At 38.8% G+C, this 18,617-nt stretch overlaps 1 protein-coding gene across 1 annotated transcript in view; it reads left to right on the plus strand.

The window, feature by feature from the left end:
• CNTNAP2 (contactin associated protein like 2) overlaps positions 1-18,617 on the plus strand; it is a 2,918,762-nt gene that overhangs the window by 1,079,801 nt on the left and 1,820,344 nt on the right. The window contains exon 8 of the mRNA XM_029589581.1: positions 10,270-10,419. Coding sequence (XP_029445441.1) covers positions 10,270-10,419 — 150 coding nt within the window. The remainder of the gene's footprint in view (positions 1-10,269; positions 10,420-18,617) is intronic.

Here is an 18,617-nt window from a genome sequence, read left to right on the forward strand (position 1 = left end):
TTAAAACATTTACGCTTGTAAGTAGCTTTTATTTGTTTGCATGCTATTCAATAAACATCAAAACTGTGCACTTATTTTCAGTCTCTCAAACAGATTTAAGAGGGAAAATCAAAGGAGGATCTAGAGGTAGGACCAAGAGATACACACTCAAATAGCTATTTTATAAGAATAATGAGCATACATTTGGCTAAAAGACAGGAAACAGAGAGTAGGATTAAATGGGGAATTTTATCAGTGGAAGGGAGCGGACAGTGGAGTGCCTCAGGGATCTGTATTGGGACTCTTACTGTTTAATATATTTATAAATGATCTGGAAAGAAATACGACGAGTGAGATAATCAAATTTGCAGATGACACAAAATTGTGCAGAGTAGTTAAATCACAAGCAGATTGTGATAAATTGCAGGAAGACCTTGTGAGACTGGAAAATTGGGCATCCAAATGGCAGATGAAATTTAATGTGGATAAGTGCAAGGTGATGCATATAGGGAAAAATAACCCATGCTATAATTACACGATGTTGGGTTCCATATTAGGTGCTACAACCCAAGAAAGAGATCTAGGTGTTATAGTGGATAACACATTGAAATCGTCGGTTCAGTGTGCTGCGGCAGTCAAAAAAGCAAACAGAATGTTGGGAATTATTAGAAAAGGAATGATGAATAAAACGGAAAATGTCATAATGCCTCTGTATCGCTCCATGGTGAGATCGCACCTTGAATACTGTGTACAATTCTGGTCGCCGCATCTCAAAAAAGATATAATTGCGATGGAGAAGGTACAGAGAAGGGCTACCAAAATGATAAGGGGAATGGAACAACTCCCCTATGAGGAAAGACTAAAGAGGTTAGGACTTTTCAGCTTGGAGAAGAGACGACTGAGGGGGGATATGATAGAGGTGTTTAAAATCATGAGAGGTCTAGAACGGGTAGATGTGAATCGGTTATTTACTCTTTCGGATAGTAGAAGGACTAGGGGACACTCCATGAAGTTAGCATGGGGCACATTTAAAACTAATCGGAGAAAGTTCTTTTTTACTCAACGCACAATTAAACTCTGGAATTTGTTGCCAGAGAATGTGGTTCGTGCAGTTAGTATAGCTGTGTTTAAAAAAGGATTGGATAAGTTCTTGGAGGAGAAGTCCATTACCTGCTATTAAGTTCACTTAGAGAATAGCCACTGCCATTAGCAATGGTTACATGGAATAGACTTAGTTTTTGGGTACTTGCCAGGTTCTTATGGCCTGGATTGGCCACTGTTGGAAACAGGATGCTGGGCTTGATGGACCCTTGGTCTGACCCAGTATGGCATTTTCTTATGTTCTTATGTTCTTAACATAGTCATGTTATTTTATAGCTCCTAATTACCTTATACAATAATACAACATTTTATTGCTTACACTTTCCACAGTTCAAGGTGAGTTACATCTTTATATACATAAGTTTAAAAATAAACACATAAACATCATGCTAAAAGGAAAACCAAAATGTAAGTAAAATCAAAGATCAGCTGACAAACAGCTGTCCTCAGATCTGTGTTCATTAACAGATATTAGCAGTAACAAATGCCTGAAATAAGTATGCTTATGCTTACAGTTGTTTTCTGAATGTCTGAAAGCAAGGAATAGACTGCAATTATAAAGGTAATGCATTCCAGAGGCTAGTACCAGCTACTGAAAAGGCTTTCCTGTGGGCCTCGGCTAGTCTACATGCACAAGCTTAGGGGATGGAATATCAAGTAAACCTTGACTGCTGAATCTAAGGTTCTGAGCAAGTGGATACATTTTCAGTACTGCACAGGTTCACAAAAGTGATTGCTCATTTAGGGCCTTGTGTAAAATCAAACTTATGTAACCCCCCTTTTTTGGAGGATTGTTCCTCCTAAGGGCACACAACTAATTTATATCTTCTGGGGCTGCTTCAGCTAACAAATTACATCCCACACTGATTCCCAATCCCTGGGGAAAAGGGAAGAGGGGGGCAATTATTTTTCCTGGGGAAAGTACTTCCTTATGACCCAGACGCTGAGAAAAAGGTCCACAGTGCGTCTGTAGTAATTTGGTGCTTCCAATGAGGTGAGAGGCTAGAATAAGCAGACAGAACCAGGTCTGGGGGTTAAATAAAAGTTTACTGATTGGTAATAATAAATTAAAGTCCATTACTGAGAAATGTGATTTTTCATCTGATTGATGGCACATTGAGGTTTTTCCAATGTAGGTTGGTGTCCTTAACTCCGACCTCTGGGTAGAGCCCATGGTGATTTTAAGTGTGCATAACTCTCCCAGTGGCTGTATGGGAATCCTAGTGGAGGTATCCCCAGATTTACAGCAAAAATTCTACCTTTAGACGACTTCTTCTCCTTGGACACCCAGCCTGACCTGGTCCCCTGGGAGCAAATCCGGATGGGATTTCCTGATCATGTTTTTCCTTCATCTTTGATTGTTCTTTTTTTCCTGGGGACTTTTCTTCAGGGAAAAGTCGATGGGATCAGGCAAGCTCTCCACTCTGAAATCTCAAAGGGGGAAGGAGGAGTCAAAAACCTTCCCACTCTGCTAAAGTCCAAAAAATACCTTCAGTCTTAAACCAGATATCTCTTCTACCTTCAGTTTCTCTCGCAGCAGGATCCACACCTAGGGTTTTAGAGTAAGCTCACAGGTCTTTGGTCCCCTGGTGAGAGCTCATTTGCCACTAAAGGGTATCAGGCTTACCAATATATTTTACTATAAATTAGAAAGACCCTCAAGCAGGGAGTGCACTGGGAGGTATCACTTGTAAAATAAATTCCTTTGAGTAAGCTGGGAAGCCCCACCCCACCAGAGTGTGGAAAAAAAATACATCTTCACCCTCTGACTGCTTCCTCAATCTGAACCTCCCCGAACATTAGCAGGCCTAGGCCAAAAAGCAGTGAGGGATCCAATCCAGAACCTCCAGGTGGAAGCAACTGAGAGAGAAGGATGGCTTCTTATTAAGGGGGTCATTTATCAAAATGTGTTATGGCCCTAAAGCCTGCAATGAATACCGCATCGTGAAGTGCTATGCAAATTCTATTCAAGTGGAAGGAGTACATGAAAATGAGGGCTGATTAATATTACACACACTATTGAGGGGTTAAATGCTGGTGTTATGCCTGCAGTAGCTGTGTCTTATGGCATTTATTGCAAATCCTGTTGAGAGAGAGAGAGAGAGAACGCTCTGTAGAGGCTCACCAAAGAGTTAACTATTTATTCCACTTTAAGAGGGGGCACTAGTAACTCAGGGTAAGGTTTGTGGGGTGGGGTGGGTTCTGGGGGGCAATTTTACATGCACAGTCATACATACGAACAGCACAGTTACCATCAGTAAAGATTTAATGTAATTTGGGGGGATGAAAGGTGAAAGAAGAGTGGATTTGTACCATGTTCTCTCTACCTAGATTGATGCATTATCTACCTAGCTGCAATCAAGCTATATATGTTTACAATAGTTTCTGCTCTTAAAAATTGTTTGAATTCAGCAATGCGATGAGAAGTCAATATGATTGGACTCTCTTAACTAAGGCCTAGATTTATCAAAATACTATAAATATAGCAGAAATAGTGTTTGTGATAAGAAGGGGGCGTGGTTAGGATAATTTCCCTGCTCCCACATCACATAAATTTATCGCAGCTTGCAGAAATTACTTATCGCACCAGTGCTAATTTTCACATTGCATAGTGATAGTGATTAATCCACAGCAGGTGCATTACTGACCGAAAAGGTTTTTATTTCACATGCTGTGAGATAGACAGAGAGACAAATATATAAGAGGGGGCACTTTTAACTTGGGGTGGGGTTTGGGGGGCAGTTTTACATAGACAGTCGGATGTATGAATAGCAAAGTTGACATCACTGAAGATTTTCTGTCATTTGGAGCAATGAAAGGTAAAAGAGGAGTAGATCTGTACAATGTACTCTCTGCCTAGCTTGATTGAAGCTAGGTAGAGAGTGCATAAAGCAATTACAAAATAGTAAACCTCCCAAAACAAAACACCACTAACTGCCAGCACTCAAACAGTAAATCCCTACCTAACAAAAGACAACACTGCAAATGTTACACCAGGGCCTAAAACCAATACACCTCCTATTAGAAAACAGAACAAGGCAGGTTGCTACACCCTAGCAGAATACCTCACCTTGGTTACACATGTAGAACACAGACAGACTCTCACTAAATATGGAAAAAATTGACCATGAAGAATAAATGGAAACATGCAGTTGGAAATCGCAACAAGCCAGACTCTATATATTGTGCAAGAATAGAAAAACAGAAACATCACCATTCTCACAAAACAAACCATAAAGCCAAGAAATATAAAACAATAAAACCATATTCAAAATGATTCATAAAAATGTCAATATGGTTCATAAATATTTCAAAAGAGCTGATGAAAAGAATAACATCAAATATCTTATTAAAAATTTTAAAAATTTGCCAAGCATCAATAAAATATTTAAAAATTGCCCCAACTTATGCAGTAGAATCGTGATTTGCCCACACAAAGCATGCTTTCATTTATAATTGTGCTCACATGCATGCATGTTCAGCTATCTTATAACATGCATGAGTTTAAATGTTTGTTATAAAATGGGCATGAGCCGACATACATGCAAACATGTGTGCCCGCATGCCTGTTTCAAAGTTATCCTCTTAGTGTATATAGAATTAAAAAGATGAAAAATAAAATAGAAGGGGAAATGGGGTAAATATTTTCCATATAAGAGACATTGTTATAAATAAAAATATTAAAAATAAAGTAGCAAAAATGATTTTCAAAAGGGCAAAACATATCTCTAAATTGGAATCAGACAATTCTATTTCTTCACCACTAAATGGCTGCAGCAATAATAATAATGGGGTTTGTGGAGATTTGTTTCCTTAAGCTCACCTGTGCCCTAGTGACTGACTTGGTGTTGGCTATGCTGATTGGCTGTTAGAGAGAGCCAATCAGCATTCAGCTCAGTGATTCCAGGCTGAGATGGGACACATTGAATCAGCCCTGCAGGCATTATAGTGTTTAGTGATCTGAAGGCAGCGAAGCAATGTGATAAAACAATAGCTAAAGTCAGAAGGATGCTGGGCTGCATAGAGAGAGGGATAATAAGTAAGAAAAAGTTGATAATGCCTTTGTACAAGTCCTTGGTGAGGCCTCACTGTGATCTGTTCTGGAGACTATATCTCAAAAGAAATGGAGAAAGGCAGGAAGTAGACCAGAGAAAAGTGACCAAAATGGATGGAGGAACCTATCGGAAAACTTATGAGAAGAGGCTGAAGGATCTAAATATGTATATTCTAGAGGAGATGAGGTACGGAGTTGATATGATGCAGACTTTCAAATACCAGAAAGGTATTTATGATGCACAAACTTCAAATCTTTTCTGTTGGAAAAAAAACCCAGTAGAACTAGGGGGTCATGAAATGAAACTTCAGGGGGGATAACTCAGAACCAACATCAGGAAATAGTTCTTCACAGAAAGTGTAGTGGATGCCTGGAATGCCCTGCCAGAGGAGGTAGTAAGGATGAAATTGGTAAGTGACTTCAAAAGGGCATGGAATAGATACTGTGATCACTAAATACTAGATGTTGAAAATGAAAAAAGAAAGGGGAACATGGGGGGGGGGGTTTCCTAACCTGTACAGAGTTGCTACCTTTAACAGAAGGCATGGGGGTAACCTGCATGGAGCAGCAGTTACTGCACTGTGCAGCTTACTGGACAGATTGGATGGACCATTTGGTCTTTCTGCCATCTTTACTATGTTACTATGTTGCTATCCACTATCGGATAATTGAATTATGCAGCAGGAGAGTTTCAGGTTTGTGAATTGTGTGGAGACTTGTAAATTATGTAGCAACACCCTAATTGTGTGATTTCTCATGCACTTGCAGTTGTGGCACCAAGGATAACAATGCAGATTATTTAATTGTATGAATATATGTATTGCTGGTTTAAGATGCAATGTAAATGATAAAATAATACTTATATATTTTTTGTCAATGAAATATTATTACTTTAAAGATTGCCTTGATATAAATAAAAACTCTGGAGGAGAAATACCAAGAAAGCTTAATAGAAGCCATCATAAATGTAGTTATTTGTGATATATTTATTATTTATTTATTTAGCATTTTTTATATACCGAGGTAGAGCAGAGTAGCCTTCACTCCGGTTTACAATTATAACAACCTGATACATAAAACTATTGAAGACATTGAAAAAACAACAGCATTTAACAATCTGAGAACAGTCATGTAAAACATATGGACAAGGCAAGCTATCCCAAAGGATAGGCATATTGAAAATAAACCAGATAAAGGTGTACCAAAGGAAAGGTACATTGAGTAGACAGAGATCAAGTATAATGATAAGATAGTCTTAGATATCTGTAGGAAACAGGATGATTAGACAGAGGGGGAATAAATGACAAAATATGGGAAGCTGTGGGATTAAGTTTTGAGATTGTTGAGCAGGCTGTCAGTATGAGATTGGCAGAGTAGCCAGGCTTTTAGTTCTTTCTTAAAAGATTTTGGGTTTTCTTGAGAGGCGAGGAACTGAGGTAAAGAGTTCCATAGTTTTGGGCCGATGATAGAAATGGCTCTGTTTCTGGTGGACGAGAGTTTAGCAAAAGGGAGTGATGGAATCACTAGCTGTATTTTACTAGTTGATCTTGTTGTGCGTGGAGAATACTGGATATGAATGATGTCATCAAGTGCGGTGTAGTCTGCTTTGTATATTGCTTTCTGTAAAGTTGAGAGGATCTTAAATTTGATTCTTTGTTCAATTGTGAGCCATTGTAATTGCTTGAATACGGGTGTGATATGATCAAATTTTCTTTTACCCGTCAGAACTCTGGCAGCAGCATTCTGAAGAAGTTGTAAGGGTCTTAGGGATGATTTAGGTAAGCCAATTAGTAGAGAATTGCAATAGTCCAGACCAGAGAAGATTAGGGTTTGAAGGACGGTTTTGAAATCATGGGGGTGAAGCAGAGGTTTTAGGTGTTTGATTACATGTAATTTATGAAATCCTTCTTTTATTTTTGAAGAGATGTGAGTTTTATAGTTTAGATCGCTATCAATCCAGAAGCCCAAGTCTTTAACGTTGTCTTTGAGTTGGATGGTGGTATTGTCGAATTGGAAAGGTGGGATAATTTTTGGTCTGGCATTATTTCTGGCGATTAGAATGCATTCGGTTTTGTTCATGTTTAAGCATAATTTGAGCTGGAGTAACATGTTTCTGATTGAATCAAGGAGTGAGGTAGCTCTAGACATAGAATCTTCAATGGAGGAGGAAATTGGAATGAGAATTTGAATATCATCGGCGTACATGTAATAGGTAATATCAAGTTTGGATAGGAGATGACATAGCGGAATAAGGTAGATGTGAAACAGAATGGGAGAGAGTGCTGATCCTTGTGGTACACCTGTATTGAGGGGGATGGCATTTGAAGAAGAGTTGTTGTAGGAGACTCTGAAAAATCTATTTTTCAGGAAGGATGAAAACCAGCTTAGGGTTTTTTCAGCGAGACCGATGGCTTCCAGACTAGAAATAAGCAAATTGTGGTCCACCGTATCGAAGGCTGCGGAGAGGTCTAGAAGAATCAGTAAATATCCTTTTTTGTTGTCAAGACCTCTTAGAATTGTATTGGAAAGGTTGAGTAAGAGGGTTTCAGTGCTGTGGTTTTTCCTAAAACCAAATTGGGTGGGGTAAAGGATTTTGTTGTCATCTAAATGATCATTGAGTTGTTTCAGTACCGCCTTCTCAGTCAGTTTGGCAAAGAAGGATAGGTTAGAAATTGGGCGGTAATTGTTAAGGTCGTCAGGGTTGAGGTATTTTTTCTTTAAAAGAGGTGTGATAGTGGCAATTTTAAGCATGGGAGGTAGCTTGCCTTCTTCTACGGATTTGTTGATGATTGCTGCAATTGTTGGGGCTAAAGGATGAGCAATTTCCTTAAGAACTCGAGTGGGAATGGAGTCTAAATCATGTCGTGCAGGGTTGATTTTTTTAATCATTTTTTCAGTTTCCAAAATGGAGATGTGTCTGAATTCTAACCAGGGAGAGATGTTATTTGTTGAGGTATGCATTTGCATATGCAAGTTTGATGTAGAGTTGAGGGAGTCTATGATTTTGGAGATTTTGTCATTGAAAAAGATAGCTAAGTCTTGGCTTAGGTTTTTTTTGGAGACAGAGACAGTAGAGATGCCGTTATCTGTGATGAGGTTATTTACAATGTTGAACAAGGATTTCGATTTATTAGTGGAGTTTATTATTTTTTACCATAGTAGTCCCGTTTTGTGTTTTGGATAGATTTTTTGTATGCAGCTAGTTGAGTACGGTACTTCTGTAGTGTTGAGGGGAGCTTGTTTTTTTGCCATTCTTTTTCAATTTTCCTGAGAGCATTTTTCATGTTTTTTAGAGTGGAGTTGTACCAAGGGTTTTGATTTTCTTTTTTGTTCTTCAGACGTTTGATTTTCTCTGGGTTAACGATATTGGCAGTTTTTTCAGTGATATGAGACCAGGATTGAATAGCGTTGTTTATGTTTGATAGATCAAGATTCGCTAGTTGATGTCCCAGCTCACGAAGGAGGGGATTAGTTTGAAAGGGAGGACGGTATTTGAAGATTTTTTGTTTGTTATTATCGTTAGAAGGGAGGTTGTAGTTCAATTGAGACTTGCAAGATAGGAGATAGTGATCAGACCAGGGAACTGGGGTGTAAAAAATAGAGGTGTCCGTGAAGAAACTGTTAGTAAAAATCAGGTCAAGGGCGTGTCCTGCTTTATGTGTGGGGTGGTTTACTTGGGGGGTAAAATTTAGACTAGAGAGCAGGTCTAGTAGGGTTTCGAAGCTTGGGGAACTGGGGATGGCATCAGAGTGAAGGTTTAAGTCACCCAGGATGATGGAAGGTTTTTTCGTGTTGATGTTTGTAATGAGGAATTCCAGGAGTGGGGAGATGTTGCTGTTTAGTAGTTTGGGTGGACAATATACAAGGCAAACTTGTAGGAATTGAGAGTCGAAAAGAGCTACTTCATATTGTTTTGGGAGGTTATGCGGAATCATTTTCATTGAGAGGTGTTTTTTTATATGAAATAAAAGGCCTCCTCCTCTTTTGTAGTTACGAGGAATTGAGAAGGTGTCATAGTTAGTGTGAACTATGTGGTTCAGAAGTACTTGATCGGTGTGTTTTAGCCAGGATTCTGTTATGGCGAGGAAGTCAGGGTTATTTTCTTGTAATAAGTCGGAGATTAGCATGTGTTTTTTTTGATAGGGATTGAGCATTAATGAGGAGGAAGGTGAGACATAATAGGTTTTTGTTATTTTTCAAGAGGGGGATGTTAATAAGGTGTTTGCGCCTGATTTGGAATGGAGGGATGGTAACAGACATCATCTTAGTGGAGGAAAAGAATTTTGATGTGGTTTGATTGAAGCTTGCAGAGGATGAATGCGTAGGCTGGAGAGGTCCGAGTGAGGCTAGCAGAGGATGAATGTGGAAGCTGGAGAGATGTCCAAGTGAGGCTAGCAGAGGATGAATGTGGAAGCTGGAGAGATGTCCGAGTGAGGCTAGCAGAGGATGAATGTGGAAGCTGGAGAGATGTCCGAGTGAGGCTAGCAGAGGATGAATGTGGAAGCTGGAGAGATGTCCGAGAGAACAAACAATATGTTCTATGGCTTGATAAAAAAATAATTGAGGTTAACAGGAGGATGAGGGTGTTTATGCTGGTTTTTCAAGACATAGGATTTCAAAGTCATGTTTTTAAATAAGGAGGTATTTTTATTCACACATACCATACAAGAGACTTTGTAAATTTTTCTAAATTATAAATGAGTCACTCAAGTCTTTAAAAATTTGCCACCTTAACTCAGAACTATGCAATAAAAAAATGTTCTTGTTTTATAATGAATAAAAAAATTCATACTTTAACAACCAGAGTTATTTTTGTTCTTTTTCTCAAAGGTATATGTCTATAGAGAAATGTGTTATAACTTAAGATCAAGTTCATTGCACAGAAAGTATATTAATTTACAAGATTTGTGCTTTTAACCTGTTAGCTGTCTTTTGCATTTTCCATCTGGTACAAGTTTAATTAATATTCTTTAATAGGTTGTATTTGAGGGATTCATTCTGATAACTGTGTTTTTTTGTCAGTATTGTCTTCCAGGAAAATATATGGTGTGGCTTGCTGCCCAGAAAATATATTTATAGCAACTATTTTTGAAAGTGAACTGTAGTTTCTAAATCTTCATCTCTAACCCTTTCAGGTTCTGGGCTTAATGATGGGCAATGGCACGAGGTCCGATTTCTAGCTAAGAAAAATTTTGCTGTTGTCACCATCGATGGAGATGAAGCTTCAGCAGTTCGAACAAATAGTCCACTTCAAGTTAAAACTGGGGAGAAGTACTTCTTTGGAGGTAAGGACTACAACAAATATCTGAAAACAGTCTTTACGTGTATCGTATAAAACAATGTGACTGAAACAGGAATAAATAGCTGGGACTCTATTCCTCAGAAATATCTCTATACTTGTGTTTGAGCCCCATGGAAAAGTAAAAATTTAGATATGTTTGGACAGTAAATCCTGATAATTAATGAAGTAGAAAATTATCCATAGGTCAGAATATAGAGAGCCTGGCATCCCAAGAGACAAAGGATCTTTTGCACACAGCCCCAACATTCAACTTACCATGGTTTAAATGGGATTATGATTATTAAAATAGAACTAAAGTAATCTAGAAAAAGTTGGTCAATAATTCCTAAACTGAAATAGCATAATGTTGTGATTGAGTTTTTGCCATATGTGCATTCTTGTCTGGATCTTATGCCCTCAAAACAATGCAATTACTGCTTGGCACATGGTGTCCTTGCTGCCTACCATGTTTTTGCTTTGTGACAGCGTTGTACTATTTCAGCTGACAGATGGTTTGTCTTCCTGTAGGGCTCTCTGTGCTTAGAAAATGAGTTTGGGACAGCTTTCCTGGCAAAAATGGTGCTACAGAACCTCATTTCTGCAAGCTCCCTGAAGTGTTGCCATTTTAATCTATAATAGCAAAACTGATACAGAAACTGGTGGCATATTATAGACTAACAGATTTATTGGGGTATAAGCTTTTCAGAACAAGAGTCCCCCTTCGTCAGCTGCATGAAGCATGAAGTCGGGGGAGGTTGGTATGTATCCAGATAAAGGAGTACAGAGGAAATTATCTATGGTGCCACCAGCTTCTGTGTCACTTTTGCAAGAATTCCTTCTTGGGGGATTATAAATGTTAACATGACATATTTTGTTAGTGCCTTCTGTACAGATGCGGAGTGGTGATAATGCTCTCACTACACATCTCTGCAGCATTTGATACTGTTAGCCATCCTGAACTCCTGGATAGGCTATATTCATTGGAGATTGGTGATGGTGTGGTAAAATATTCTTGATTTACCTTGCTAGTCTGGAACAACAGATTAGAAAAGGGCCTTATGTAGTTTTCCTGAAAGCTGCTGTCCGTGGGGGTTCCACAGGGAATTACGCTGTCATATGTTTTGTTTAACATTTATTTATTACCTGTATGTGCCATTTTTGCTATTTACAGAGTCAACTTTAAAATTTACACTGATATAAAATTATTTTCCTGTGTTTACCTCTCTATCTTCTGCCACTGATTCCTTATGTTGTTGTAAAAGCAGTTAATAAGTGGCTGAAACAAAACAATCTTTATTTGAACCTTGCCAAGACAGAAGCTCTGTGGGTTAGTCCGACCCCAATCCCTGAACAGTTAGTGAAACTTACTATTGAGGGTATGCCTCTTCCATTCTTAGATACTATCACATATTTAATTCAAAACTATCTCTTAGAACACAGTTAAATGCAGACATAAGAGTAGAATATATTTTAGCTCAGAATGGTCTGAACTTTGAAATACATTCTGATAAAGGATAACTTCCATACAATAATTCAAATTTTTTTTCTAACAACTGTAACTTTTGATATGTAGACCTTCTGGAATATTCCAAAAAGGCCTTGTTGCTCCTGTAAAATACAACAGCTTGTCCCATAAGGGAGTATATCATGCCTGGTTTGCAGCAATTGCACTGGTTGCAGGTAGCACAGCATTTAAATTTTAAGATGATTACTTTGGTTCAGAAAGCTCTTTGGGGTGAGAGTCCATCCTATCTGGTAGATTATCTTACTTAGTATGTTCCATCGCAGTCTCTGTGGTGTACAAAACATAAGCTGTTTGTGTTCCATCCGTTAAAGATCCTTTTCAGTGAGAGGACCTGTTTTAAAGAATGATTTGCCTCAGGAGCTTTGTGACACAGTAGAATATAAACTTTTTGGGAAACAGTTAAAGGCATATGTTTCAGTTGGCATTTTCTTGAGTTTGTTATGGAACATTTTTTATTTGTTTTAATTGCTGATTTTAATGTTTTATTGTCTATTTTGTTAGTTTTGTCATTGTTTATTATTTTATTGCTGTTTATTGTTCTATTGTTGTTTATGCATATAATATGATCTGCTTAGAATGCTCCTTATATAAGCAGAATACAATAAAATTTTAAATAAAATAAATAAGGTGGCACAAATTAAAAGTTAACTATGCTAAAACAAGATAGTTTGGGTACAGGAAATAAGGGCAGTTTATGGGCATTTATGGCTGAAAATAAGGTTCAGTGTGCAATATCTGTTTAAACAATAAAAGCTGAATTTTTAAAAGTTGCATGCCTAACAATCAGCAAATACGTGTGTAAATGGCATATACCCACTTATATGCTATTTTAAAAATCTAAAACATACACACGTAAGCAAGTGTATGTGAGGAAATATAGTTATGCAAAAAACAGAGTGGTCTCAGGTGGGGCCAATATTTCCACATGGAAGCTGCTATTTTATAAGAGATTTGGCATAGTGACATCTGCCCTTTATCTGGAGTAAGTAATCATAAACATTTTAAAAGTTAAATACTCACTAGGTAGGGAGTTTGGGTGAAATGGGAGGAGTTGAGGCTGAAGAGCAAGGAGGATCTTGATGACCTGCAGATGGAGTGACACGTTGGTAACTAACTGGTAACACCGGTAATTTCATTGCCATGCACATGATAGAAAATCTCCCAATTTACACACACAAATGCCGACTTATGGGGAATAAATGCAAGTAGATTATACAGATAAAATCTCCACGCATATATTTTTAAAATAGGAATTAAAAATACTCAGGTATAATAGTTGTGCCCCATTTATCTGGATAAGTTCTGCCACTACTTAGCTGGATAAGTCTTAAAAGTGCTACTTATCTGGCTAAGGAAGATAGAGCTACTTATAAGTAGCTCTATTTAAGACTTATTTGGCTATCTGACTTACCTAGATAAGTATACTATGCTTTTAATACTTATCTGGCTAAGTAGACACAAAGCCGGTACTTAGCTAGATAAGTCAGACCTTATCCAGATAAAGGCAATGGGGTAGATTTTCAAATGTGCGCATGCATCCATTAGTGTGAGCTTCCCGGCATGCAACATGGATGTGCCGATTTTCTAACATGCGCGCACTGGTGCGCTCATGTTAGAAAATCCATGGGCTGCGCACATATGTGCACTGGATTTTATAATCTGCTCACGTATGTGCAGGCGGTATGCGCGAGGGGAGGGGACTTTTGCAATTTCTGCAAGGCGATGCATTTGGGCCTTCCCCAACTCTCTCCCAGTCTGCTCCAATTAAGGAGAGGACTGGGAAGGAACTTCCCTAACCCTCTACCATAACCTTCCTTCCCCTTCCCCTCTCCTCCCCTCTCCTCCCCATCCCCTAAACCCTACCTAACTTTTTTATTTTTTTTGGTTGCATGACTTACTTCAGCTCACAACGGCACACTCCCCGGCCCGCCCCTTTGAAGAGGCCCAGCAGTTGTGCGCATATTGGCATATACTCGCATGGCCGGGCCTCTTCAAAAATTTGCCCGGCACGTGCAAGACCCAGCCACACGCATAAATGCCAGAATTTACGCACATAGGGCTTTAAAATCCACCCCAATATGTATTTACATGTTTTTTTTATATACACATGCAGGTTGCTGGGTACATTTCTGTGTATCTTATAACTCGTGCACATCATATACACAGGGGGGTCATTTTTCAAAACTGCGCACAGGCGACCATGTGCGCGCATACATGGACGCAACTATTTTATAACATGTGTGCATTGCCGCACGAATGTTTTAAAATATGATTCCTGTGTGCACATGCGCGGCCGATTTTAGTATTAGTGCGAGCATGTGTGGGCAGTGTCATCTAATGCTTGCAAGGGGGGGATTTAAAAAAAATACACGCGGCGACGCAGATAGGCCTTTCCCATTTCTCTCTCAGTCCGCTCCAATTAAGGAGTAGACTGGGAGGGAACTTCCCTATTCCCCTTCCTACTCTGCCTCCCTTTTCCCCTCTCCTCCCTGACCCCTAAAACCCCTTTCCCTACCTTTTTTTTAAATTTCAGAACTTACTTCAGCTGAATAGATGAAGTAAGTTCTGTGAGCTGACTGGTTGGCAGTGTGCGCTTCCCCGGGACAGGGCCTAATGGTCGCTGTCTCAGCCAGCCTCCATTCTGCCCTGCCCCTCCCCATCCAGACCCCATCCCTGGCTTCCCTCTTTGATCGAGCCCGGCACTTCTGCACATATCGGGAGATACTCGCATGGCTGGGCCATTTTTTAAATGCACTCGGCATGTGCAAGGCTCAGCCACGCAAATATCCCCCCAGTTTTTAGGTGCGCTGGGCTTTTAAAATTCAGGCGATAAGTTATAAAATACAGGAGTAGATTTCTGCACGCTCACATACATATGTGCAACTGTTTAAAATTATCCTCCCTATGATGAGATAAAACTGGTAAGGAAAAATTATGATACCCGACATCCTATATGGAAGTATGGTAGTTGTTTTGGGCAACCAAAATATTGTATATGTGGTTTGGAAAACATATATTTAGTATTATACTTTATTTAAAGTGTCTGGTACAGTCTTCATCTCAGTAGAAACTAGAAACACTCATTGGAAGTAATTTTCAAAACAATTTATTTTGAAAATTTTTCCTTTTATGCATATAGCTCCTTTGAAAATTCACTCTGTTGGCTATTGATGTTATGGAATTGACTGTAAGAATGTGTGAAAAGTAAAATCTTTATTTTCTTAAAATTTTTGTAAATGGTCGACAAAGGCTGCAGAAGTATTTCTCATAGGCTTTAATGGGAGAATTTCTGCAGGGAAAGGCACCAAGTTTCAGTTTTCTGACTTTTAAAAGAAAAATTAGGCGGGATTGGCAAATGCACTGCAAAGGGCAAAATGTTTCTACATTGAAAAAAATATATATGGAATTAGAACTTGTAGGAGAATTTTCCTGTAAAGTAAAAAATGTTTCTTTTACCACTTTTGCTAATTAGTATGGATCTCTAATGTGCTGGAAAATAATCTAATATTCATTCTGATGCCGAGTCTATTCCAACAGCCATCACCTGCTTTCTATCTGAGCCTTAGCAGCAGGCTGTAATTTATTAATTTATATTACACTGCAGCTTAAATAAATAGCATTTGCACTACAATTTTTGGAGCTATTTTGTACAAGCATTTTACATTTCATCTTCTTACATAAACTAACCTTATAACAAGCAGTACAGGAATATTGCTGCCGCATAGGACTGCAAAATGAAACCCCACTCAGTAACCACCACTATCCAGCCCGCCAGCTCCTTCAAGCAAGGTTAGCAAAGGTGAGAACCGGTGGTGTGGTGCCACTGCATGTGGCTGCCCCGCTGCTGGAGACACTGGGAAGAGCACCTGAAGATCATCCAAGTTGTGGCTTTCCTTCCCCCTCAAAATGGAGGGTCCAAGATGCAATAATTGTCCGTTTAAAGATTGACAGTGGTCACATTCTTCTTCTTGTGATATGCGCAAATCAGCCCCTGAAGGAAGCTCACTGTGAAACTCGATCGAGTTGGGCTAAGACTGGATATTGATTTGAGACCGGTTGTCATCGTAGTGATATTGATTTGAGAATACTCATCTTTATAAAAAAATGTTATTTGCAAAGAAAAATGCCATAAAAAAAAGAGAACTTTGAAGGTTCTTTGCCCTTGAAGGTGGAAGATTGAACAGTCCAGGTGGCCCATTTTCTGTAGGGCACACCGCTTGGCTTGTTGATACCTTCTTTACAGTTTTACATGGGAGAGTAAGCTGGTTTCCATGGAAATTGTAATTGTTCCCTTCTTGTTTCTTTGGTATGCTTTTGTGGGATACAACGGCTTTTCTGGTTTATTGAGCAACATTATGCCAAACCATATGAAGCTACCAAGCAATCTAAACCAAACAGTATAGTATCTGAATTAGAGGTAAAACATAATGGCCATAAATTGAATGAATGGCATTTACTGTATATATTTATTGCTTTTTTTTAATTGGCAATATATATTGCATTAATTCAAGATGAAATATTTATAATAAAGATTGCACAATGATAGAAAATATTATTTATGGATAGGACTACAAGGTTATTCTTTGCTCATTATCTCTTCTCAGATTAACTAAAAAATTACCCATGGAAATTGTTTCTATAGTCTAATAAAAATTAATATGCACTTAATTAAGAATAGCGTTCCATCCACCTGATAAGCATGTCATTCAGATCTGCAGTATCTGTACCAACAAGAAGTATTATGCTACTGTGGACATCATTATGCATATTTAATGGAACTGTTTTTACAGAGCTAGGTTTCATGTTTATAAATGGCGTGCTAGCCTGTGCACATAACCTCAAGGAAGTGAGAGTGTTAACAGAATTATAACTGAGTGAGGAATAGACCTAGAAGTATTAGCCTGAACAAACTGAATGCTCTAGGCCCGACCTTCTGTGAAAACATAAACAATTTGACTCAGCTTTTGAATCGTTCCCTGGTCACGGTGACATTTCGATGAATGATGGAAAGCCCCTTAGCTTCTGAGACCTTGATGATGTTCCTTTTAATAATTAGCTTAAGTTTGTATGTTCTCTGCATTATTGTATGCTATATTAATTAGTTACTAATTAGCATATACTTGTACTAGTTTTGTACATTAATTAACAGATAAGGTTAGGTTATCTGTAACTTAGTGATGTAAAGCCCAACTTTCAAAACTGTCCCTGGCACACAATTTGCATGCCCAAGTGGGCACGCAAAGATTTATGCCAGTATTTTGAAAACTGCATGGCGCAAGCTGCATAGTTTAAAAATCCATGGCTTTCTGCTCTGAAAATGTGCATGTATGTTTCAGTGTACATGTAACTTTGTTATGAAGGAACATGCATACTTTTTCTACCCATTTTATAAACATACATCGATATATTTTATGCTCATAATCGACCGGATTTTAAAACCCCGGCGCGTGTAAATCCCGGGATTTACAGGCGTGGCTAGGCCTTATGCGCGCCGGACCCATTTTCAAATGGGCCCGGCCACGAACATAAACCCAGGATGTGAGTAAGTGCCAGGGCCTTAAAAGGGGGTGGACAGGGGAGAGGAGTGGGGCGGCCCAGGACAGCACCATTCCTCACTGTCCTGGAGCCTTGCGCATCGGCCGGCTGCCAGTGTACGCAAGTTACTTCAGGTGAAGCCCTGAAGTAACTTGTGAAATAAAAGGTAGAAAAAAAAAGGGTTTTAGAGGGTGGGGAGGAAAGGGGAAGGGAAGTTGGGGTAGGGGGTAGGAACGTTCCCTCCCATTCTGCTCCTTAATTGGAGTGGACTGGGAGGGAACTGGGAAGGCCCCGATCTAGTCATCGCACGATTTTGCATTATTCGACCCTCCCCTTGCATGTATTTTATGGAGTATGTTCATGCTCTGCTTCTGAAAAGAATTTAGTTTAGTTTATTTACTTGATGAATCACTTTATAATATATTTTTGCAGCCACTAGTCTTAGAATTATTTGCCTTGCCTGTAATTTGTAGCGTCTATGCTGATGATGTGCAATTTTATTTGCCAAGGGATATGGCTGGGGAATTTCCTGAGGTTACTTTTAGAGATTGTATGGAACATGTAGGTTCCTGGTTCAGGGAGAATAATTTGATCTTGAATGTTGCAATAAACAATTTTATAGTTGGGGGTCTTTGCCTATGCCTCTTGATTTAAGGTTATCTTCTCCAGACATTAAGTTACAATTATGTGCAGAAGTGGGATTCACATGCCCACTTAAAACTGAGTGCACTTGCACACATATACATGTGTAAGTTATAAAATGGACGTGTATCTTTTTGCGCGCCAATGCACATGCATCAAAGAGTGCCCGCGTGCCGGTTTGAAAGTTACATTCCAAGTTTGCAAATGCTTATTTAAAATACTTTCATTATTTCAAAATACTTTCCAGAGTTCAGCTCTGGACAGCTTCAACTGAATGTAAGCACTGGTTTCTATAGTCATGATGGTGCAATACAACACATTGGCTCACTTTCTTCTGCTTCACCAACTCTTTTGCTCCTGTGGCCATGTGCTATTGCCATAGTAATCACAACTAAATAAGGGATCCTATTTATCTTTTGTTCATAGATAATGTCACTTTTGCTACATATAAATTATTTAATAACATATCACTTCATAAAACATCATTAAAAATTAAATTT

This window comes from Rhinatrema bivittatum, chromosome 2 (assembly GCF_901001135.1).
Source record: "Rhinatrema bivittatum chromosome 2, aRhiBiv1.1, whole genome shotgun sequence".
Lineage (NCBI taxonomy): Eukaryota > Metazoa > Chordata > Amphibia > Gymnophiona > Rhinatrematidae > Rhinatrema > Rhinatrema bivittatum.